Source organism: Gymnodraco acuticeps, unplaced genomic scaffold, assembly GCF_902827175.1.
Source record: "Gymnodraco acuticeps unplaced genomic scaffold, fGymAcu1.1, whole genome shotgun sequence".
NCBI lineage: Eukaryota > Metazoa > Chordata > Actinopteri > Perciformes > Bathydraconidae > Gymnodraco > Gymnodraco acuticeps.
In genome coordinates, this window is record NW_022989840.1 from 494,909 (window position 1) to 519,777 (window position 24,869).

Below are 24,869 nucleotides of genomic sequence, written 5' to 3' on the forward strand. Positions count from 1 at the left end.
GGCCTACTTAAACAAAGTGACCATGCCCCTGCTCTGCTGCGGGCTTTCCCCTCTGAGCTCAGTAGCCAGTCTGGAGCGACACATGCGGTTGTGGTGGAGGTTTGGCTCTAAACGTTTTGGTGTGATCTGGCTTCGGTCTATGATAATGAAATAACATCCCTCCAACCCACCAAGTATGCTCAGAGTCAGCCGGATATCCTCAATAGGTGTGCATTTAGTGATATAAATATAATAATGTATATCCAAAGATAGATAGACGGACAGATTATGCCCCCAGTCCACAGCCCAATACGACCCCCTGAGAATGGGCTGTTGTTAGCAGATGTAGCAAATCATCTTCCAGCGCGTAAAGAACACAGAAGGGCACAGCGTGGACCGCTACGCGTAGGGCCGTGGCGACAGGCGACTCGACGTACCAACACAAACAAACCCAAAACTTCAAGGACAGATGCCATTCTCTCGGTATGTTATCTCATGTTCTCCTACCACACGGGAATGCAATGTCATGGCTAAAAGCAGCACTTTAAACGCGTTGTAATGCAAAATGAGAACCAATTACGCATGGAGATTTGAAAGCCATTCTTAGTCTTTGAATCGTCTTTTGCCAGATTTTTATTTTTCTTAACTAATTTGTCCAGTTTTTGGGAGTCCACAGTCCTCATTTGCCCTTCCTTGTCCTTGCCATAGCCATAGAATTAGATTTGTCCCCTAGTTCAGGTTGGAATCAAGCCATTATGATAAAACCTTTATACGTTATAAAAACAAGAAATTGAGCCCTACGTTTCTTTAAAAAAAACAAACAGATGAATTAATAAGATGGGCAGCATATAATAACGATTGCGGTGCTTTGCTGCTTGTTGGGAATAGTTGTACAACGGCTGTAAAGCTAAATGAAAGGTTATGGTGAAGGTTGGGTAAACACACACAACAGGTTAAGGCTAGGGTCATTGTTGGAAAATGCAACACATGGTAGGACAATGACATTGGAGTCTCAAACACTTGAATCAGATTTCTTCAATTAAGTTTGCAACAGTGACCCAGACAGAACTTTGATGAACTGCATCTTGTGTTTTATAGATTTAATTTGAAAATAAAGTTCATACTTTTAAATTGAAAATTTACATTAATTTGGTTAAATAAAATGGGCAACTGGAAAAACTTGTTTTTGTTTAGGATATTTTACGTATGTAAATGCGATTAACTGTTGGTGTAATTCAGCTCTGATAAAGAGAAGATGATTATTTTAGGGGCGGACATAGCAACAGAGAGTGATGGCGATGAGGGTGGACCGCAAACAGCTGGAGAGAGGCTCCGAGCTGCTTTTATTTTGAAGGTAGGCTGTATTTATGCGTGTGTGTGCAGTTTGAATTGATTGGAAGGAGCTACAGGTCAGCCGGTTGCGCACATTACGGCACACACAGACAGAGCGCACCCCAACTGCGTGGATGGACGGAGCAACTTAAGGACTTCCCTTCCTCACTCTTAAGGCACATTTATGATTGGATGCCTACCAGCTCGGATTTTCTTCTCATTTATCAAGGGCTTTTTACAACGTGCCAACACTGAGCGGATATTGCTATTGCGCATCACGGGAGCTGGAACAAAAGGGACTCTTCAGGTGCGTGTATAGCCATATGTGTGTGAGTGTGTGCGCTCCTGGGTCTACATTTTTATTTTACTCTTGCTCTCACACGTGTGATTTTGTGTCTGGCGCAGGGAGCTGGTAGCCTTTACTTGTGCAGCAGAAGGTACTTTCACTTTCGTTAGGTGCGTTAATGTTTTATTACAAACGGCTTTCCATTTATGGGGTGATGATATCGTTCCACTGGTGAAATAAACCATGTTGCATGAGCCTGCAGAGAGTTGTGTGACCAGCAGCCACTTAATAGAGTTTCCTGAAGCTATATAGACCATGAAGGATAAAATGAGAGCTTATGATCCCACTGCCTTACAATAAGAGGCCCGCTAGAATAAACACCCGCGTCAAACAATTCCAATACACCGAGAGCGAACGTTGGAGGGAAATAGTGCAGGTTTCACAATTTGGAGTTGTGCGGCTCGTTGAAATGACTGAGACACCAACCTTTTAAGAGCTGCATGAAACAGGTGTAAAGACTCAGTGGGCAATAACCCGGTTTCCAGAGTAGAACTGAGGTTAAAGGACCTATTCAGGGCCGTTTCTTCCTATAGGCGGGGCCCCTTTGTTATTCATCCGAAAAACAAAAAAAGTTTAATTCATACACACCAAGATGAACAAAATTAGTAGAAGCGGGAGGGCTGAATCATATCTTGTGGAAAGTAGCCCTCCCGTGCATCATCCTAATACAGCGGCATTATTGCGTCAAAAATGTATAGAAATGAAGGAGTACAAAGAAATAAAGAAAACAGGAGAAAAAATTAAATTAAAGTTAGGGCAGGAAAACAATAAATGCATATATACGAAAACTAGATATAGGGTCATTTTCTGCACATGTCAATAGCAGTTTCAACTATCTTTTTTTGGAAATTAAAATAGCCTACTATATATAAAGCCAATGAGTGACGTCTGAGGAAGATGAAACATGTAAATTAAACATTGTTGAGAAAATGCTGCATCTCTTGCATTTATTGAAGTAGAGGTGCCTTATTGTTTACCTTTTTAATATCATTTTTTGTAATTTTCAATTGCTTGGTTTTTGTGAAATTAGCCTGTTTTCCTATTAAAGTGTAACAGATTGATGCATCTCCATTCTCCACAGATCATCTTAAAGGCTTCGGAATCCCCCCCATTGTAGTTAAACAACTGTCAAAACTAGGGCCCCCAAACAGCATCTTGCATAGGGCCCCCAAAAAGCTAGAAACGGCCCTGGACCTATTCCCTAAAGGGTTAGGCAGGGTTAGGGTTAGGTGGTGTTAGGAATAATTCTGAATATTCATATTTGTCTTCTTGTTTTAATTTGTATAACTAAACAACTAAAAACAATAGCGTTAGCAAGTAGAATATTTGTGACGTTATTGCAGCGGTAACGTTAGCCGTAGTCAATCAGATTAACGTTATTCTGACAACGAAAGATGTATTTATTTGCTATTTTAGCTGCCTTGAATAAATGTTTTTTTAATCGATAATCAACTCTAGTCTGCCGGCACCGTTTGAAATAATGAGACTGTTAGGGATTAATTTTGTCTTTACTCCTAAGTGTCAAAGAGTAATTCTCCTTACTCCTAAAATATTTGACCTTTCGGCCTGTTGACGTTTTACGACGAAGCCGAAGTCTGTTATCTGTCTTAAGGAAAGGGAACTGTCAGCTATTGCTGACATTATGAGTTTTATGACCGGTCAACTCTCGGTCACAAGAACTATAAAGTCAAATAAGTAATTCAGTACCTCCAGGTGGTCATGTACACCTTCCCCCCAATATGTGAGTTGACTCTGAGTGAAGCTAATTAAAGGTCTGCCAAGATGAGAAGGGATTCAGAATTGACATGGCAACCCACCGGTGCAGTCAGAACTTTCTGATGCTGTGACTTGTGATATGAATTCTCCGGCCGATGCTTGTAATAAACTGCCAGTGTTTGATATCAGAACTCCTGCTCGTCCCGTGTCTCTCTGAGTCCTGACTCTCCATTGCTACAGAAGTTTCCCTTACAGAGACCGTTAACGTTAGCAGCTGTTAGCTTAGCTACCGCCAATTTACGTTACTCATGTAGAATGAATGATTTCTAAGCTCTCGCCTCCCGCCTGATATAATGCTGTTAACAGTTAAGTCTACCTCTTCACACTACATTTGCTACTGTACATGTGCAATAGACCAATTCCAGTTGTGGAGGAAGTTTCATATGATTTAAGTTAAGTAAAAGTACAAATACCACCCTGTGAATATACTATGAGTAAAAGGCCTGCACTTAAAACCTGACTTAAGTAAAAGTATGCAAGTATAATCAGCTAAATGTACTTTAAGTAAAAGCACTCATTGTGCAGTGAAATTGTTCCTGTCAGTGTTTTACTATTTTTGGGATGCTTTTAGGTTTTATATTACTGCTGCATTAATGTGTATGTTGCATTTGACTTCTGTTCATGGTAATGGCCGAGCTGATCTGATTTGCTATCAAAGTTTTTTGTCAGTGTCTGACCCATCCATCAAAATATGACAGTGTAGTTATATTTGTGTTTATTGTTATCTTACAGTCATCTCCAGCCTTCAGGAGTACTCTGGTCCAGTGGAGGCAACCCTACATCCTAGCAGTTGGGACCACAAGAAACAGCTCCATGAGTACTACATCGCGTTGGATGGTGAGCTCCTTCCCTGCAAGGCCAAGTTTTCCCTGTCAGTTTTGATGAACTTTTTAAAGCACATTATGTGTTTGGGATCTCCTATGACCAGGCCTCAAACGGCATGTACACATTTTTGCAGACCACCATCTACAACATTGATGTAAACTGGTTGCCATGTACACTTTTAGATGTTGGTCATCCTGCTCGGTGATTGTTAGTCTTTCAAAACAATATTTTTTGTCAGTTTACTTTGCACATTAGCACTAGTGTATTCCACGTTGTCCATTTGTTGTAACAGGATTTTGGAATGATGACCTCTAAAGTGTTTCCCCAGCCTAAAGAGGCCTAATGAGCAAATGTACACACATTTCCACCTATGACCAATGTATTTTGTGGGTTGTTTGATGTTGCTACTGATTAGATGTTATATTTAAAACATATCAAAATCAATTTTTTTTTAAATAAACGCATGTTTTCAAGAATCTGATGTGTACTTTAATTCCTGAAGTGTTAATGATTCACCCCAAAATTGTTTGTTTGTGTTTGAAAAATGACCATGGAGTACATTTTCTCTCTCAAAGTGTTGAATAATCAGCTCTGCACAGTGACACTAACAGACTGACTAAGAGTACATTTTAACTCTCTGCGGGTTCTAGGTTTACACTGCACGTGTTGGAAAGCACTCAAACCGTGTCAAAAAAGTTATTGTGTATATTTTGAAGTGTTAGAATCTAACTCTTTATTTGGAGTTTATATTTTACACTTTTGACAGTGTTCAGAGAACACCAAACTCTTGGACCTATATACACCCCTAAACTGGTGTTAAATGTACTCTTATAGAGTACAATGTACACTGTGATGTTTGCAGTGTAGGCAGTAGTTTGTAAACGTCTGTAATGTATTGCTCTTTTACTTGTTTAAACCTGAGAAAAGAGCATCAGTTTTAAGACCTGAAGGCATTGATATGACTTACCATTGAGCTACCAACTGCACGCGAAACTCTCGAGACAGTATATTTTATAATAGTAAATAATGTGTGTATCTAAATTAATTGTTAAAATGTGCCAATTTGGACCCTTAGGAATTTGCACAAAAATCTACTTATATCAGAGATTTTTATTTCTCTCAATGCTAAAGTATCAAGGTTGAAATTTCCATTTCCTGCAATGCATAGCCCTCAACAATCCACAATAAATCTCAGAAACTATCACGATTAGTTTATTGCATCATATATGAGTGTTTTTCCCAGTGTTTTCCTTTGACTTTGTGCACTTTCAGAGCTTTTTTCACAACTTAATAATAAAGACATTAAAATGATATGTTATTGAGGATAAGAGTTGAATCTCTCGGGTGGACTGAGCGGATCTACCATAGAGTGGTTGACACAAATTGAAGAGACAGATCACGTTTTGTTCAGCCAGATAATATCCACTTGTCTACCCTACTTTTATAATTTATAACTCTTCAATTTGTTTCAACCACAGACCTAATTTCGATCTATTTTCCAAAATCCTATGGAGAAATTGCATTGGTTTTTGTCGAAGGAACCGGAAGGAGTTTACTTCCGGGTTTTAGGATGCGTCACTGTGGCACTCTATTGGAGAGTAGTCAGATTTATGCACACATAAACACACGTTTGATTCCCTAGTTTAACAAAAAAACAAAACAACCATGACATATTCAGATCCATGCTAACAAGCCTACTATAACTACTCTGCCTCCATCCTCTCTGATATACCCAACATGCCTTGTGATTCATTCAGATAATTTGCACCTTCTTTAGCCTTCGGTTGCAGATTGGTGCTTTCTAGTTTTCTTATTTTTCTAAACTGAGCACTTCAGCTCAGCCTGACACACTGCCTGCGTAAAGCCTTTTTCAAAATGTTGTAATTTATTGTTATTTCCCAACAACTATAGCTTTCTCCAATTCTTCGTGAGATGTCCACACATGATGTAGTTAGACCCAACAGTTGGATTTAGTCATTTCTTGATCCCTACACATTGGCTGCCTGCCACAAAGACTTAAGTGAAACTGTGGAGAGCTGGGAAGAGTTTGACAAAAGATAGATGAAGTTGGGGGGTATTAGAAAAAGAAGAGGAGGTCTTTTAATTTAGCTTACATTTTTTAAGTGAGTTTTCCAAATCATTAACATTAACCAGTGAATATATATAGCCTTGCTCCTGTGTGTTTTCTGCTAAAACATGAGAAGCATTCTTCCTGAGCATTGCTGGATTTTACTTGAGATTCAAACTTGTTTTTAAACAGAAGGAATGCGATGGGTGTGTTGCTCTGTAAGTCTCTGAATCATGTGGGGAATGCCTGTGCTCTCCCTGAAAGCTTCTAATATTCTGCTCAACGGGGATTTACACATATTGGAAACACCTTTTAATATGTTACGCACTCCAGTAAGACACCACAAACCACAGCCTCCAAAAGATCCCAGAAAGGACAAGCTCTCTGAAGGTGGGAACTTGATACATTTGGCTTTTATCTTGATGGTCTTCATGATATGTCTGCTGCCTGCTGTGAAGTTGCACTGAGCTCAAGAGTTACATCTGAAATGACCTTATAGTTGGTCAGTCGGTGCAAGTCTATATTTTGCAGGGGATAGGGCAGACATATTGTATAAATTAGGGGGGTGTTGTTTAACCATATATGTGAAGATGGTGCCCGAAAGTAGGTCCGAGTTTAAGATGTGCCAGTGAGGCTGCACTCCTCAGAACTGCAACTAGATCTTATGCTACAAAATCATAACTGAGAAGAAGTGACTGTAAGGATGGAAGCTGTCTGTGCTCAGTTGAGTTACATGTAAGTATCTGCACTGGCGTTTTGCAGATTGCCTAGTTTAATTAGTCATGTGCCATGTTTGAATGGACACCAAGGCCTTGAGTGATTTCCAGTTTGTGGAGTTGTTGCCTCAATGGTCCACTGAAACACTGAAATTCAAAGTATACTGAGAACATAAATGAGATTTAGGTTAGATAAATTCTTAGTTGAAATATTTAATTCCAAATGTAGAATTTCGGGTTACTAATTACAAGGTTGGGCCTTTCTTGGATCAGGGATTACGATTGACCATGAATGTTGAGATTGTACTGTGCAGATGTACAGTAGATATCAGCTGAAAACAAATAGAAAGATAATATGACAGTCTCACTATAGTGTAAGAGCGCCTCACTAGGAAGTATCTATAGAAAGGATCTCACACACAGTGATTCATCTGCGTCTTTCCAAATTTCCTCACACCCTTGTCGTGACATTGGCATGGAGGTGTTTTGAAGATGAGTTTGTATGGATGCAAGTGTTGTCACGGTTAAGGACTGAGTCCTTTTCCCCCCTACACCTAACATTGTAGTTCTGTTGCCAACATCTGAATACATTTTTTTAGCATTCACGTTAAAGCTTTATAGGATATTTTTGGTCCGTCTGACGCAGTAGTATGGTGAAGACAGGGCCGGCCCTAGACTTTTGGGGGCCCTAAGCGAGCTTTGGCTTGGGGGCCCCCCTCACTCTAGCGCGTTCTCACTTCACACAACACGGAACCAACTTTTGTCTTATGATGTTAGCATAAGCACACATATTGTATAAATAAGCATGTAAACACCGTGGACCTAACATCCTCTAGGGGTGTCCGGGGGCATGCTCCCTCAGGAAGATTTGTTCTTAAATATTGAAGTTAAAAGCATCAATCTGGTGCACTTTGAGAGCAAAATTAAGAGATCTATGGATACATCTCTCAACACCCATATGAAACAGTCAGTGGCCAAACAGCCACATTTACTGCTGCACATACGTTTAATCATGCTGTCGACATGTAAAGCAGTGGCAACTATGCCACCATTTCAGCTGAATTTTTCTCAGGAATACTGTCACATAACATCCATATATTTCTGTGCTAGGTTGATGCTTAGCTAAGCTAACTATGACACATTTTAACTGACAGGACTCAGGATCAACTGTGTACTGTAAGGTAGCTTCTAGCTTCATGTCGAACAGTAAGTCAACATTTCCCAGAGAGCTTTCTTTGAAATCACCAGGTAACTCTAAAAAACATTATATTTAGATTGTATGACAAAGTGTTTATTTAATATATCTGGCTAGCTATAGCTACTTGCTAACAGCTTAGCTTACCCCCGCGATTCAAAGTAACGTCAACGTAGCTGTAATTTCTCCTGGCTGAAGTGCTGGCTCTGGGGTTGTTGTGTGAACCACCACTTGAGAATTGTCGTCTTTTTTAAGAACAAATGTTTTTATGTCCATCTTCAAAAACTCTGAGTCTGAGACTGAAAGTTTATTTTAAACATTGTCGCAGCTCACAGGATAGGTACCTGTCAGCCAATAAGACAGATGTTTATTTCCATTAAACTCTCTGGTTGGTCTGGTGCCTTGCCTCTGTTGCATTCACTGAACACGGGAAATTACAATCCTGCCGTCCTCTCTAGTGTCATGATGAGGTTCAGGTAAAGCACGGTTAATGTATTATATGATTGACTCAATAATATAATACATGACTTTGAGAGTAGGCAATCTAGGCATATTAACAAAATTAATTAAACATACTTATCACGGCGACGGTGTGCTGAGATAAAAAACGGTGTACTGAGATTTATTTATTTATTTTTCATTTTTTGCTAGGGGGCCCTTAGTGGCTGCGGGGCCCTAAGCGGCCGCTTATGTCGCTTAATGGGTCGGGCCGGCTCTGGGTGAAGATAACCATTCATAACGCAGATTTAATCGGTTGATAACATTTAAGATAGGTGATTTTTTTATTTTCATTTACCGACTTCACCTTTCAATATGTGCTGATATAGCCTTTAAAATAAATACTTTTAGTATAAAGCACCACTATGCAGTACAATACTGCCTTACAGAGCCATTATGATTGCTGCAGACTGCGAACCCCCCCAAGTGCATAAAACCAAACTTTTAAGAGTTTGCCGTTGTTCCTTTTTAATTTAAGAAATGTTCAGGCTTGAACTCATCAGTGGGGTGGACTGCCAACTTTTGAATCCATCAATTATATCATTTGCTTATTGTGTTATCCTTGCGCCTGACTGGTTTTGTCTCTTGTTTCAGTGAACATCAGGGAGCAACAGAAGTACAAGAGCCTCAAAAACCAAGATCTGCTGGAATGTTCACGATGCTCAACAATGAAATGAAGACCTAAAGCCAGATAACCCATGTTTGACCCACCGAACACAGACTGAAGAGTTGCAGACACCAGTGTTGTGTGCGTTGCTGGCCCTGTGTGTGTGTTTACACACTGTGCTGAGATTAAAGCACTGTGGAGTCAGGAATTTATGTTCAAGAGCATGGTCCAACTGTCCACCTCAGTCTACCTGCTGGGAGGCCTTTTGGGTAAGACACATTTCTCTTTGTGTGTATGTGTGTGTGTGTGTGTGTGTGTGTGTGTGTGTGTGTGTGTGTGTGTGTGTGTGTGTGTGTGTGTGTGTGTGTGTGTGTGTGTGTGTGTGTGTGTGTGTGTGTGCGTGTGTGTAGTGGCCCATGCCACCATAATTGGCACTAAGCTGTTTTTTTGTTTGATTCCCTGTGCAAAAAATGTATGTGTATGTGTCGGTGCGATACATCGTTTGCAGAAGCTGATTTCTTTCAAGACTTTAGGGTAGTTTTTTTCAGTTTTCCAGTTCCAGGGTCTTAAATATAATGTATTTATAGCTAGTACTGTTGCAGTCTGGTCAGTGACCCAAACAGACTATTCCTAAATGTGTTTTGGCAGCAGTTGATACCATTGTTGCATAAAGTCAAACACTGGTAGTTTGAGAACTTTGTGGCATAGCCATTTAAAAATGTCCCTATATGCCGTGAAAGCAACATTTTCCTACTGTACAATATGCTTATTTTTAGGTTGACCAACGTATGAGAATAGCAGGTTGCTTTTAAGAGAGGCTGCTTGTTTCACCGTCATGTAGATATTATATAACACATCCATGTATTGGTAAAAAAATACAATTGTGGACATTATCGATTAATCTGCTGATTATTTTTACATGAATCAATTCATCCTTACGTTAAGTATTAAACATGAAAGACTTATTGGCATTTCTGAATAAGACACATTACATTTCATTGCAAATTGAGTCAAACTACGTCTATTTTAATATAAGTTGCTATTGCTATTGCTATCCTGGCTCCAAGATGGTGGAATGAGCTCCCCATTGACATCAGGACAGCAGATAGCTTGCACAACTTCCGGCGCAGACTGAAAACTCATCTCTTTCGACTCCACTTCGAGCGATAGAACTATTAACAAAGCACTTATATACTAATAAAGGACTGGCTTATCTAAAGCCAGTTGAGTAGCACTTGAAATGTTTGGCTCTATGAAACCTGATGTACTTATATGATTCTGTTTTCTTCAAGGTTGTGTCTTCCTGGTCGAATGTACTTATTGTAAGTCGCTTTGGATAAAAGCGTCAGCTAAATGCAATGTAATGTATTGTAAAACAGAGAGTCGGCTCAGATATCGGAACCCCACAATGCTGGGCTCCCCTTACAACAAATCCTCACTCTAAATGATTTCCCATGGGAAGTTCAAAAGGTTTCACTCACAGGGGTCTATCACTGAAGTGTACGATGACTCAACACAAACCTTATGCAACCCTAAAGAAAATCAAGGCACTTATTCAAGGTACAAAATATAATAATGAAATGTTTAAGTATTACATTTTATTTTACACATGTTTCATCACTATTTATCTATCATTACAGGTATGTCTTATGCTGCAGCCACACGAGAGCGGTAACGGTCGTATCCGCTACAGTTCTCTATCATATAGACGGTTCGGCCACACAAGGCCGACATGGAAACGCAGAAAACGATAGCGATAACGAGGGGTTACGTATGGTAACCCTTGTTATATAAGCACAGGCGGAGCCCTCTACTGGACTCTATGGGTACTACCCCTTGATCATATCATGCAAGCATTCATCCACTGAGACTTCTATAAAGGTAGCCGTTTATACCTGAATGTGCGCGCATCTCACCGTATAAAAGGAGGCCTCGCCTCCTGACTGTCGTCCTACACCTCTCTTCAGCGAGCGGCATAGGACAGACAGTGCCCCGATTAGAGGGCTCCGCCTGTGCTTATATAACAAGGGTTACTATACGTAACCCCTCGTTATATCTCTCACAGGCTCCGCCCTCTACTGGACTCTATGGGTACAGTGGGTGGAGCCCCAATGTATACACACACGCGCTGTCGTCCAACTACAACCGTTCTATTCCACTGCCCCTGACCGGCTTTCTGGTTAGTAGCCGCTGCACCGCACCCGCAACGGAAACTCTGCCGCACGGTTCCCTCGTCCCTTGGAAGAGGCGGAGAGGTGGGTGTTTTTCATCTGCTGGTGGACTACCGGAGAGATTCACAGCAGGAGCACATGCTTGCCTCGGGGAGGGAGAAAAAGAGCCAGAGCGTCCACCGCTGAGAATAAACAGAAGGGCAACCATGGAAACCATGCGCGGGAAGTCTTCTTTTGCTGTATTTTGTGGCAGAAGTACAGCGCCACTTACAGGCTACTACAGCGTCTCCACCACTTTCGAGCGGTCTCGTGTGAACGGACACGTTTCTGGTGCCTATTGCGTGTGGACGGAATACTTTTTTGATATAGAATTTGGTTCGTTTAAGTTACCGTTCTCGTGTGGCTCCAGTCTTAGGCAGTGCTTGGGTACTCCCTGTAATCAATCAGAGTGAAACCCTGTAATGGAGGGGGAAAAAAACAATGTAATGCTAGATTAAGATTGTCAGCTTTTTGTTTATTATCTGCGTATTTGTCTTTCTGAAACGAGATCAATTCAATCTCTTTTATGATTCGAAAATTATAAAAGTAGGGTAGACATGTGGTTAAACATCTGCAGCATAGGGCAATATCTATCTTCATCTGTAAGAATCATTAATAATTGTTTGGCTTTAAAGCATTCTTTCAAACTTAATTGAACATGGCCATTTCTACTGATCATAATTCCATTGTTGAGGTATACTAAAATAGATTTATACTGTGCAATTTTCCAAACTCACATTGGTTTCTCATACAGCATCTCTGTATAGTATGTGTATTCACCGGGGCTGAAATCGAATAGTCCATTTAGCTTAGGAACCTTCCTAACGGAGTGAAATGACACGGAAGTCCCTCAGTGGCAGCCATGATAAGTGCCGTTCCAATTCTCTAGAATAGATGATAGGAAAGGAGGTTTCAAACGTCCTTTATAACCTCCTTTAGCTTAGGAACCACTGGACCTCCCTTTATGAAAGGAGAGGAGAAAATGCTGCCCCACAATGCCTTGCGGCCGCAGCATTTGCAGTCACACAACAGTCAACAGAAATGATATCATGAAAGTTACGGTGCTTATTAAGCATTTTAAAACGTATGTGGTAAGTTGCCAAAGTGCTTTGTTTTGAACGTTCATCAGTATTATAATCAAAAAGAGAAATATGAACATTAGTTTTTACTGAAATTATCAAATAAAGTCAACATTTCACAGTGTTTACTGAGCTGTGTGGGGGTTGTTCAACTTTTAAAAGATGTTTGAATGGTGATATACACACTGATAGATGTTAAGGACTTACGTTTATAATAAATACATCTGTATTGGTTTTAAGATATTTTCATAGTTCATACAATCATACGTATTGGGATCATTTGTATTAATGTGGACCGGAGGGAGAGGGTGACGAGCATAAGTTTCACTTTCCTTTTTTATTTCAATTCCAACTTTGGTCATGAAGAATATGTTTCTCTGTTGTTCATAAAGCATAAAACAACAGCATCAGAGCACGGTGCAGAGTCCCTAGATTAGTTTACAGTAGTCCCTCCTCCTTATTATACATCCATGTTGTAGTCCGCTGTATAGAAAACTGTAGTTTCCATAGTTTCCCCACAGCAGCAGACGCACATTTATGACGTCCGCTGGCGCATCATAAACACGTCGGATAGTGAAAGTAATTAGGCTTGTTTGAGACCATGGATGTATAATAAGAACTGGATACAGCGTGGGAGGCGGGGCCTCATTCATTCCTATGAGAGCTGCTCATTAGCGCATGATGATAAAATGGCCCAACTTTTGAGAGAGTGAAACGTCACAGATTACCCAGCATGCCTGAGAAGTACCCGTATGTGCACTCATAGAGCATGCGCAACTTTAACCAAAATGCTCTTTCACATCAAGCACGTCAATTTGCGTACACGTAACAGCACCGCGCGTTCATGACAGCATGGTAATGGATTGTTGTTATCATGGATTTGATATGAACGAGGCGGCAGTTAGCAGCTAGCGGCTAGCTAGTAATGATGCTAATGTACACATCAATCGTTATGTACTTATATTACGCTGTAACAGGATCTAGTGATATCCAACAGAGCTTCATTTAGCATGAAATAATTATTGCACTGTATATATATATATATATATTTATATATTGTAGTGCCGTGAAAAGCAAATCGGAGGCGGTGTATTAAGAATGGAGTTCCAATCTTTATTATCCATTACTTTCAGAGAGGTTAACACATGCACTGCTCTGCCTGATGAGCTAGCAGGAATGGCAGCTAAAGCTACAGGTGTTCCCCACTAAAGGGTCCGTGTGGCAACACAATAAGCAAGGTGAATTATGTCCAATAACATGTCACCACACAAGCCCCCCCAGAATTCACACATAAACAAAATCAGCATGGCGGGGAGGAACGACACGCCGACCCCCACGACTCCTGAGTACGGGAGTCGGAAAAGTGACTCCCGCCTGTGCGGCCCCCGGAAGGGGAGGGACCGGAACAACAGGTCTTAAATCCGTGACAGGGGACGAAGCCGGGGGGCGGCCCCGTCGCGGAGGTCGAGCCAGCACCACAGGCTGGTCCAAGTCCAGGTGAGCAGCCTTCACCCGGTCCACCGAGACGTGCTCGGCCTTGCCACCCAGGTCGACCACCAGGTGCTTGTCCCCGTGCTCCAAGACCCGGAAAGGCCCATCATAAGGGGGCTGCAGGGGGCCTCTGTGCGCATCGTGCCGGATGAACACGTGCTCCGCCGAGCGGAGCTCTGCGGGAACCTGGGACACCTGAGTACCGTGCTGAGTAGTAGGGATCGGAGCAAAGGCCTCAGCGGCGTCACGCAGGAAAGCCCGCTGGGCCGACGCCGACCAGGGAGCCGATGCATTTGGGAGGAAATCCCCCGGAACTCTCAGCGGCTGACCGTAGACCATCTCCGCTGTAGAACACTGTAGATCTTCCTTAGGTGCGGTCCTCAGGCCCAGCATCACCCAGGGCAGCTTGTCGACCCAGTTACCGTCCGTAAGGCCGGCCTTGAGGGCCGCCTTCATGGAGCGATGAAAGCGCTCGCAGAGGCCGTTAGCCTGAGGGTGGTAAGCGGTAGTCCTATGCAGCTTAACCCCCAAAACCGCCTGCCACAGCGTTCCAGAGCTCGGACGTGAACTGAGAGCCCCTATCTGAGGAAATGTCTGACGGGGTGCCAAAATGACACACCCACGTTGCAATGAAGGCCCGGGCAACGTCTGCGGCTGATGTCGAAACGAGCGGAACCGCCTCCGGCCAACGGGTCGTTCTGTCCACCATGGTGAGGAGGTAGGAAAACCCCTGAGAGGAAGGCAACGGACCAACCAGGTCAATGTTGACGTGATCAAACCTCCTCTCAGGCACCAGGAAACGCTCCAACGGGGGCCTTCGTGTGGCGGGTGCACCTTAGCGCGTTGACAAGCCACGCACTCCCTGGCCCAAGTCCTCACGTCCCTTTTCAGTCCTTGCCAAACGAACTTCGCCGCTCCCAAACGCACCGAAGGTTTAACGTCGGGGTGTGACAGGCCGTGCACAGCCTCGAACACAGGACGCCTCCAGCTGGCAGGGACGACAGGCCGCGCCAGGCCCGTAGAGACGTCACACAGGAGAGTAATGCCCGCGTCGCCGAACACCACGTCCTCCAAGCGCAGCCCCGCGCTCTCCACCTTCAGGGCCTGGACGCCGGGATCTGTGACCTGGTCTGCCGCCATGCGAGTATAGTCTAGGCCCAACTGGACGGCACCGATGACGACCCTGGAGAGGCAATCAGCAACCAGGTTCGACTTGCCAGCCACGTGCTTAATGTCCGTAGTGAACTCCGATATGTAGGACAGCTGCCGCTGCTGACGTGCCGACCAAGGCTCCGCCACTTTTGACATGGCGAAGGTGAGCGGCTTGTGGTCGACAAACGCCGTAAATTCACGGCCTTCCAGCATGAAACGGAAGTGCCCGCACGGCCAAATAAAGTCCGAGGAGCTCCCGGTCAAAGGCGCTGTATTTGCGTTCTCTAGGCGTCAGCTGGCGGCTGAAAAAGGCGAGCGGCTGCCAAGCGCCCTCCACCCACTGCTCGTGCACTGCGCCGACCGCGTAGTCTGACGCGTCCGAGGTGATGGAGATGGGAGCCGTAGATGATGGGTGTGCCAGCAAAGCCGCCTGAGCCAACGCGGTCTTGACCTCAGCAAAAGCGCCGTCCGCCTCTGCTGTCCAGTCGATCTCCTGGACGGGGGTCTTGCCTTTCAACGCTTCGTACAGCGGCCGCATGATGTGTGCGGCCCGGGCGATGAAACGGTGGTAGAAAGTCACCATCCCCAGAAACTCACGGAGCGACCGGGCTGTGAGCGGGCGAGGAAACGCCGCAACAGCCTCCACCTTCGCTGGCAGAGGTGTCGCACCGCCCTTGGTGACGCGGTGCCCCAGGAAATCGATGTCCGACACCCCGAACTGGCACTTTGCAGGATTGATGATTAATCCGTGTTCGTTGAGCCGTGTGAAAAGGGCTCGGAGGTGGGACAGGTGCTCCTGCACTGAAGCCCTGCCGACGAGTATGTCGTCGAGGTAAACAAACACAAACGGCAGGTCCCGCAGCACCGAATCCATCAGGCGCTGGAACGTCTGAGCGGCATTCTTGAGTCCAAAAGGCATCCGCAGGAACTCAAAAAGTCCAAAAGGCGTTATCACTGCTGTCTTGGGAATGTCCAGGGGGTGCATGGGCACCTGGTGGTATCCACGCACCAGGTCCACCTTGGAAAACACCCCCGTACCGGCCAGATGCGCCGAAAAGTCCTGAATGTGCGGCACCGGATCGCTATCGCTATGTCAGGCGTAGTGGCGTCGTTGAGTCGGCGGTAATCCCCGCACGGGCGGGAACCCGCCGTTCGATTGGGAACGACGTGCAGGGGGGAAGCCCAAGGACTGTCGGAGCGGCGGACAATGCCCAGGCGCTCCATGGTTGCGAACTCCGCCCTCGCTACAGCCAGCTTAGAAGGGTTCAACCGCCGGGCCCTGGCGTAGACAGGAGGCCCCCCGGTAGTGACGTGGTGTTCCACGCCATGCTTAGTGGTAAGCGCAGAGAAGGTGGGTAGAGACAGGTCTGGAAACTCGGCCAACAGTCTGAGAAACGTGTCTGCACCTGACAGCGAGCCTGACAGCCCGTCGTACGCTGCGCTGCCAAGTGTGCACACGAGGGAAGAAAACGTGAAGGCATCAACCAAACGCCTATTCTTAACGTCCACTAAGAGTCCATGAGCACACAAAAAATCCGCTCCGAGGAGGGGAAAATAAATGTCCGCTGTCACAAAATCCCAGCTGAAACGCTGTCCTCCGATGCACAAACACATTGCCTCACGCCGTACGTGCGAATGGGACTGCCGTTAGCCGTCGTTAATCGCGGTCCGTGCCCCCCACGGGCGACGTCTTCACTCGACGCTGGAACTACGCTCCGTTGAGCGCCCGTGTCACACAGAAACAAGCTCCCCGAAACGCTGTCGCTGACGAAGAGGAGCCTGCACGTGCCGCCGACGCTCAGAGCCACGACTGAGCGCCGGCCCCTCCGTTTCCCGTGGGTTTGTAGCTGCACGGAGCGATGCATCTCTTCGCCCTTGTCCCGAAACGTTCGTAGTAAACGCACTCTCCGGCGTCTCCACGCCGGCTAGCCACAGCCGTGTCCGGCCTCCGCCACGCTTTCTTGACTGCCGGTGGGCCGCTGAGCGTCGCGGCTAACGTCTCTGCCCCGGGCTGTTGCGTAGCCAGGAAAAAACAATCCGCTTCCTCAGCCAAAGCACGGGGCTCCGTGACAGGCGTGTTGGCCAGCGCCGTCTGTACCCGGGGAGGCAAGTGACGCAGGAAAATCTCCGTGAATAAAATCCGGGGATCTTCCCCCCTAGCAGATTTAGCATTTTCTCCATTAGCTGGGATGGCTTGCTGTCTCCTAGGCCTTGAATGTCAAGTATCTGGCGGGCCCTCTCCTTAGCAGATAAGCTAAATGTCTTAAGGAGAAGGGCCTTAATCGCCTCATATTTGCCATGATGTGGGGGGGCTGCGATGAATCCCACCAACCTGGACGACGTGGAGCTCCCCAGCGCTGCTACCACATGGTAGTATTTTAGGTCCCCGTCACGGACCTGTCGGCAGGCGAAATGTGCCTCCACGTGTGCGAACCATGCCTCCGCGGCGTGCTCCCAGAAGTCCGGCAGCTTTATGAAAACATCGCGCTCAGCCATGTTCGTTAATTTTCCGGAAACTTTCTCGGAAAAGTCAGGGTCACCAGTGTAGTGCCTTGAAAAGAGAGTCGGAGGCGGTGTATTAAGAATGGAGTTCCAATCTTTATTATCCATTACTTTCAGAGAGGTTAACACATGCACTGCTCTGCCTGATGAGCTAGCAGGAATGGCAGCTAAAGCTACAGGTGTTCCCCACTAAAGGGTCCGTGTGGCAACACAATAAGCAAGGTGAATTATGTCCAATAACGTGTCACCACAATATAGCCTATTTATATACAGTGCAATAAGCTTCTTAGTGCAATACGAAGCTACAGGGACGTTAATAATGTCGGTAATATTAACTTTATTTAATACAACATTTACGGTATGATAATGAATTACAGCAAACATGTGCAATATATCCATTATTACAGCTCCGTGGGATGGCAGTAAGACGATATGGATCCGTTCTTATCCATGGGTAAAGATAAACGCAACTCACATTGGTTTCTCATACAGCATCTCTGTAAACTACGTGGATTCACTGAATTTCACTCTCTGCCTTTAACGGCTCGTTGTAGCTCCAATAGCTCCAGCCCCACCCTCCCTGTGAGCACAGTGTGCTCTGATTGGTCGGGACACGTAACATGAACGTGCCGGGTGGTGCGGTCCCGTGGGTTAGATGCGCGTTCATAATGCAGAGGGAAATAACTCTCAGAATAACGTTATTAGCACATTTTTACAACTTGAGGAACGGATGTTTTTAATAAGGGCTATACAAGTGTTCATACTGGGTAGTTTATTTAGTTTAAAAAAAATTATCCAACGAGTTACAGACCACTCTTTCCCCATGTAAGTCAATGGGAAAAAGTGTTTCCGGGCCTGGCAACCAAACGGAAGTGTAGTACCGCCATTTGGCCAGCACGAATATTTTCATCTGAGTCCGGCGCACTTCCTGGGGGCTTGTTTGAGACGCGTTGCGGCTCGCCTCGAAAGTAGACGAGAATAGCCGATCGCAGCCGGGGGAGGTCTTAAAAAGCTCGCCTGAAGTTGGACAGCTCGGAGTCGGCTTCGTCTTGACGTCTTCTTCTTCTTCTCTCGGTTTTTTGGCGGATTGCAAACAACTTTAAGGTGCATACCGCCACCTCCGGAGTCGGCTTGACTCGGTTTGCATTTATAAAGAATGTACACGTGTTTAATCGTTAATGTACTAAGTAAATACATTTGTTCCTGCTCAAGATTAGATTCAACTGTATTGTTATTGCACATATTACAGGTACTGAGACAACGAAATGCAGTTTAGCTCCTAACCAGGTGCAACAAGCAGTAAAGTGAAAAGTAATGTACACAATAGACAGAATAAAATATAGAATGAATTGAATGATGAATAAACAGTGAGGGGTATGAATACACTAGATATCAGCCTGTGAGCAGTATGAACAGTGTGTATGAATATGCTAAGATATATAAAGTATGAAAACGGTAAGCAGTGCAAGTATAGTATAAAATATATAGATATTAATTTCATGATGATAAACATTGTGGAACAATGATGAAAAATGGGAATGGATGTGGCGACGTAAAACTGACACAAAACAACAACAAACTTTTGCCGAGCCAATTGGAGAGTTTCATCAGCAGCACGGTGTAAAAACCACCAATGAGCGCTCGGCTCGAGATATCAGCGAGTCGTTTCCCATCAACCATTTTGCTTCCGCAGCCCGTGGAGAGGAACTGCGCCGCCTCGCCACGCCTCGCTCTCAAGGCTGCGGGCGTCTTTGTCCCGCGAGATTTCAACGTCTCATGTAGGCGAGCCTCCAGAGCAAGTCGGACAAAATGACTAACCATCATGCAACGCACTAGCAAGACGTTGATCGAAACTGCGCAGGTCTCGCTTGTCTCAAACAAGCCTATTCTCTAAAGTACCACAGTCTCTTCTCCTAAATACTTTTGAATTCTCCTATCCACTATCCCTTAACCCCGTGACGTTTCACTCAGATATCAAGGAATAGACGATAGGGTTAGACGTTAGGAGCTGATTTTTGGATTATCCGACCGCAACCCGGTATTCAGTAGGCTTGTTTGAGACGCGTTGCGGCTCGCCTCGAAAGTAGACGAGAGTAGCCGATCGCAGCCGGGGGAGGTCTCAAAAAGCTCGCCTGAAGTCGGACAGCTACGAGTCGGCTTCTTCTTCTTCATCTTCTTCTTCTTCTCTCGGTTATTTGGCGGATTGCAAACAACTTTAAGGTGCATACCGCCACCTCCGGAGTCGGCTTGACTCGGTTTGCATTTATAAAGAATGCACACATGTGTTTAATCGTTAATGTCAGATATGTACTAAGTAAATACATTTGTTCCTTCTCAAGATTAGATTCAACTTTATTGTTATTGCACATATTACAGGTACTGAGACAACGAAATGCAGTTTAGCTTCTAACCAGGTGCAACAAGCAGTGAAGTGAAAAGTAATGTACACAATAGACAGAATAAAATATAGAATGAATTGAATGATGAATAAACAGTGAGGGGTATGAATACACTAGATATCAGCCTGTGAGCAGTATGAACAGTGTGTATGAATATGCTAAGATATATAAAGTATGAAACGGTAAGCAGTGCAAGTATAGTATAAAATATATGGATATTAATTTCATTATGATAAACATTGTGGAACAATGATGAAAAATGGGAATGGATGTGGCGACATAAAACTGACACAAAACAACAACAAACTTTTGCCGAGCCAATTGGAGAGTTTCATCAGCAGCACGTGGTAAAAACCACCAATGAGCGCTCAGCTCGAGATACCAGCGAGTCGTTTCCCATCAAGCATTTCGCTTCCGCAGCCCGTGGAGAGGAACTGCGCCGCCTCGCCGCGCCTCGCTCTCAAGGCTGCGGACGTCTTTGTCCCGCGAGATTTCATATAGGCGGGCCTCCAGAGCAAGTCGGACAAAATGACTAACCATCATGCAACGCACTAGCAAGACGTTGATCGCAACTGCGCAGGTCTGCGCAGGTCTCAAACAAGCCTACTCTCTCTCTTTCACACCAGCGCTTTTCCCTTTCTAGCTCCGAGCTAGAGCTTTTCTGGTTCAGCTCCGGTTTCCCTTTTCTGCTCCCGCTCTGTTCACACCGCCCAGCACCCGACTGGTGCTGCCGCTGCTGCGTCATGACGTCATCGTTTACATCGCTGATTTGCTCCCCAACGGCATTACGGCGCTCACAACAACAACAACAACAACAACAACAACAACAACAACAACAACGGGGAACTGCGTCGGGTCGATGATCGTGTTGCTTTTAATCACACGAAGCCAGATTAAATTGAATAACGACTTCTCCAACCTTATACTTTGCTCCAGAGTGCCGTGGTTCATTGTTTATTAATGTGTTTCTGCAGCATTTACCGACCGCTGCTCTTCCACGGGAGTTTATTCTCCTCCGTTAGCTCCCGGTTAGCTCACATTGCTGCGGCCGCTCTAAAGTATTCACTGTCCGACTCACACAAGCAGCTGATACATATCCCCAGTTCCCCTTAGCCTAAGTGAATGTGTGTCAGTCTGAATTGACGCTGTTTGGTATCACAACGCTGTTATGAAAGTTTCTCTGGTATAAAATGAGTGATGTTAGCATAGCAACCGAAGCTAAACTGACTACTTGCTATTGCTATCCTATTGTGGCATACACCGTTTTCTACAGGCACATTTTACCGGCGTATTTTTATTATGATTCTACTTGTGATAGTCGGACACGACAACCTGTGCAGCCCATGTATTGATTCCATCCGATAGCTGCTATAATACAAAACAAAACGTCTGCCTCTCTCCACAATGATCAATAACAGTGAACGGATGTTCAAAGTAAGGTACAAATAAACAGAATCACACGAAGCCTGGTTAGTGTTGCCTGACTTTATAAAGTGTGTTTATAAGCACTACTGCTTGTAGGCAGGCATGACAGTCGACCCATGTTCAGGGGAGGAGGGTTTAGTTTCCTGCACGCCTCGACGTAAGAGAGACGTAAGCGACGCCACCTCTTAGCTCCGAAGCTCTTGCCTCTAGACCGACAATTTTTTGGAGCTGGAAGTGAACCCGATTCCGGAGCTAAGAGCCGGCGCCGCTGCGGTGTGAACAGGAAAAACCGGCGCTTTTCAGGCTCCAGCTCCGAGCCGGAGCTGAAAAAGCGCTGGTGTGAAAGGGGCATCTGTCCTAAACGGCTTGTTGGAGCTCCTGCCCCCCTCCCTGTGAGCCCAGTGTGCTCTGATTGGTTAAGTGACGTGCAGCTGCTCGTAAGGCTCAGCGCCATATAGATAGAAGAGTTACGACAACGGAAGTCCAAAAACGATTATCGTCACGTGGTTCATGTAGACGAGGATCGTTCCCCGGAAGTTCATGGCGGGCAATGTGAATGCATTGATAACAGGAGATAGAACTACGATTTTTGGTAATTATTAGTGAATAAAGGTTTTGATTTGCAATATTTATACAACAAATCGATATGTGTATGTATTTACATCAATATGTTTAAAAAAATAAAATAGAATTAGCTAATATTAAGTGATAATATTAGTATTAGTGTGAACAAGGAGTTTACATGTTAGGCTAACAGTGCCTTGGTTAAAGAGCCTGTTGCTGTTTATTTATAGCTTTGAATTCTTTAAAACAAATATTATCTTCTTAAACTTGTATGGTAGTCAGGAGCATCACTTTCTAATGTTTATTGATATATTTAGAGGGAGGGGATCTAAAGTAATGCTTTAAAATTCAGATTAGATTAATTGCTACCATTTTCTTAAATTCATGGTAGTTTCAGTAATCCCATGGTCATTGAGGACACAAGTTATCTAAATGACTAATGTCATCTTTATGGCTTTCAGAAAGGACAGGAGATCGACAGGTGACTATCAAAGGACTAGCAGCAGCAGCAGCATGATGATGATGATGATGATAAATGTGTTGTTTTAGGAACATCCATTGCAAATACATGGAATTCAATAAACATTGAATAGCATATCATGCAGTTTGTCTGTGCCTTTTCCTCCGTGTTGTCCTGGTTTGCTGTGCTGCCTCCTAGTCGCCACCATGGTTTGCTGTGCTGCCTGGGGATGCTCAAATCGCTCCGAGAAAGGAGTATGAATGTACGGCTTCCCCACTGACACAGAGCGGAGGAAAAAATGTCTGGCTCAAGTCAGGAGGAGCAATTTCACGACCAACAGCAAAAACATATGTGATGTAATTATTAGGGCTGTCAAGTTAACGCGTTAATAACGCGTTAACGCAAAAAAAAATTAACGCCACTAATTATTTTAACGCGATTAACGCATGTGTATTTTTTTTCCTCGGCCGCCCCGTAGTTTCAGAGCGCATCGAGTTTCAAATACCGTCTACAAGCTGATGCTGACAGCCCCGCTCCTGCCGCCCGCTTGTGGCAGACCACACTTCCACGCTCACCGGCAGGCACCGACTGGCCATCGGGAGGACCGGGAGGGTGTGTGTATGTGTGGCCCGAGCGAGCGAGAGAGAGACCTTACGTGCATTGTTGTTGTTAGCATCTGGTGCTAGCTAGCTGCGCTAACGGATATGGAGCTGTTTAAATGAAAACAGAGGAGCGACATTTCGCCACAACTGCGCCGAGCACTTGACTTTATGCAGGCAGCCAGACAGTGGGACATTGTACGAAAAGTCAGCACACTCAGCACGGATAGTGCGCAACATGATTGCAGCATCCAGGCAGCTCCCGTTCGAGCATATGCCTTGAGTTGCACATAGCTCCAACGATCTATCACACACACACACACACACACACACACACACACACACACACACACACACACACACACACACACACACACACACACACACACACACACACACACACGCACGCACGCACGCACCATTTGTATTGTATTATTGTATGAGAGAGGTTCCAGGTTGAATTGAGGCGAATATTTGTAATGCTCAGATGTTGTTGTGTTTAATATTCATGAGAATATTTGTCATTGTTCAAATGATAATAAATATTAGCATAAAGCATATTTGTCCACTCATATGTTGATAAGAGTATTAAAAACTTGAAAAATATTCCTCTAAGTTACATTTAGAACAGATAAAAAATGTGCGATTAATTTGCGATTAATCGCGATTAACTATGGACAATCATGCGATTAATCGCGATTAAATATTTTAATCGTAGTTTAATTTTAGCCCTAGTAATTATATTAGGGCTGTCAGTCGATTAAAATATTTAATCGTGATTAATCGCATTATTGTCCATAGTTAATCGCGATTAATCGCACATTTTTGATCTGTTCTAAATGTGTGTGTTGGATCGTTGGAGCTATGTGCAACTCAAGGCATATGCTCGAACGGGAGCTGCCTGGACGCTGCAATCATGTTGCGCGCACTATCCGTGCTGAGTGTGCTGACTGTTCGTACAATGTCCCACTGTCTGGCTGCCTGCATAACGTCAAGTGCTCGGTGCAGTTGTGGCGAAATGTCGCTCCTCTGTTTTCATTTAAACAGCTCCTTATATCCGTTAGCGCAGCTAGCTAGCACCAGATACTAACAACAACAATGCACGTAAGGTCTCTCTCTCGCTCGCTCGGGCCACACATACACACACCCTCCCGGTCCTCCCAATGGCCAGTCGGTGCCTGCCGGTGAGCGTGGAAGTGTGGTCTGCCACAAGCGAGCGGCAGGAGCGGGGCTGTCAGCATCAGCGGGGCTTTCAGCATCAGCTTGTAGATGGTATTTTAAACTCGATGCGCTCTGAAACTACGGGGCGGCCGAGGAAAAAAATACACATGCGTTAATCGCGTTAAAATAATTAGTGGCGTTAACGCGTTAACTTGACAGCCCTAAATTATATACAAACACTGCATTTGCACTTTTTCACAAAACGAAAACCACACCATTGGGAAAGCTTAATGTTTTGTTTAATACAAAAAACAGGGAAAGGCTTGAAAAACACAGAGTTGAGACTCAGGGTGCAGGGTGAGGGTCTCAGTGCAGGTATTCAGGCTCCATTGAATCCCCCTCTGGTTCTTGTGCTGAAAGAGGGAGTAACATACAGAAGAAAGGGTTATACACTACACCTATATAGCACACCTATTGGATGGGAA

At 44.7% G+C, this 24,869-nt stretch overlaps 1 protein-coding gene across 2 annotated transcripts in view; it reads left to right on the top strand.

Annotated features, from left to right (window-relative positions):
* Positions 1-1,388: 1,388 nt before the first annotated feature.
* The window catches only part of il34 (interleukin 34), a 54,569-nt gene continuing 31,088 nt past the window's right edge, over positions 1,389-24,869 (top strand). The window contains exons 1-3 of one of the 2 annotated variants that reach the window (XM_034236007.1): positions 1,389-1,618; positions 4,166-4,270; positions 9,330-9,611. In XM_034236007.1, coding sequence (XP_034091898.1) covers positions 9,554-9,611 — 58 coding nt within the window. In that variant the 5' untranslated portion in view covers positions 1,389-1,618; positions 4,166-4,270; positions 9,330-9,553. The remainder of the gene's footprint in view (positions 1,619-4,165; positions 4,271-9,329; positions 9,612-24,869) is intronic. The other variant, XM_034236017.1, reaches the window with a different exon arrangement.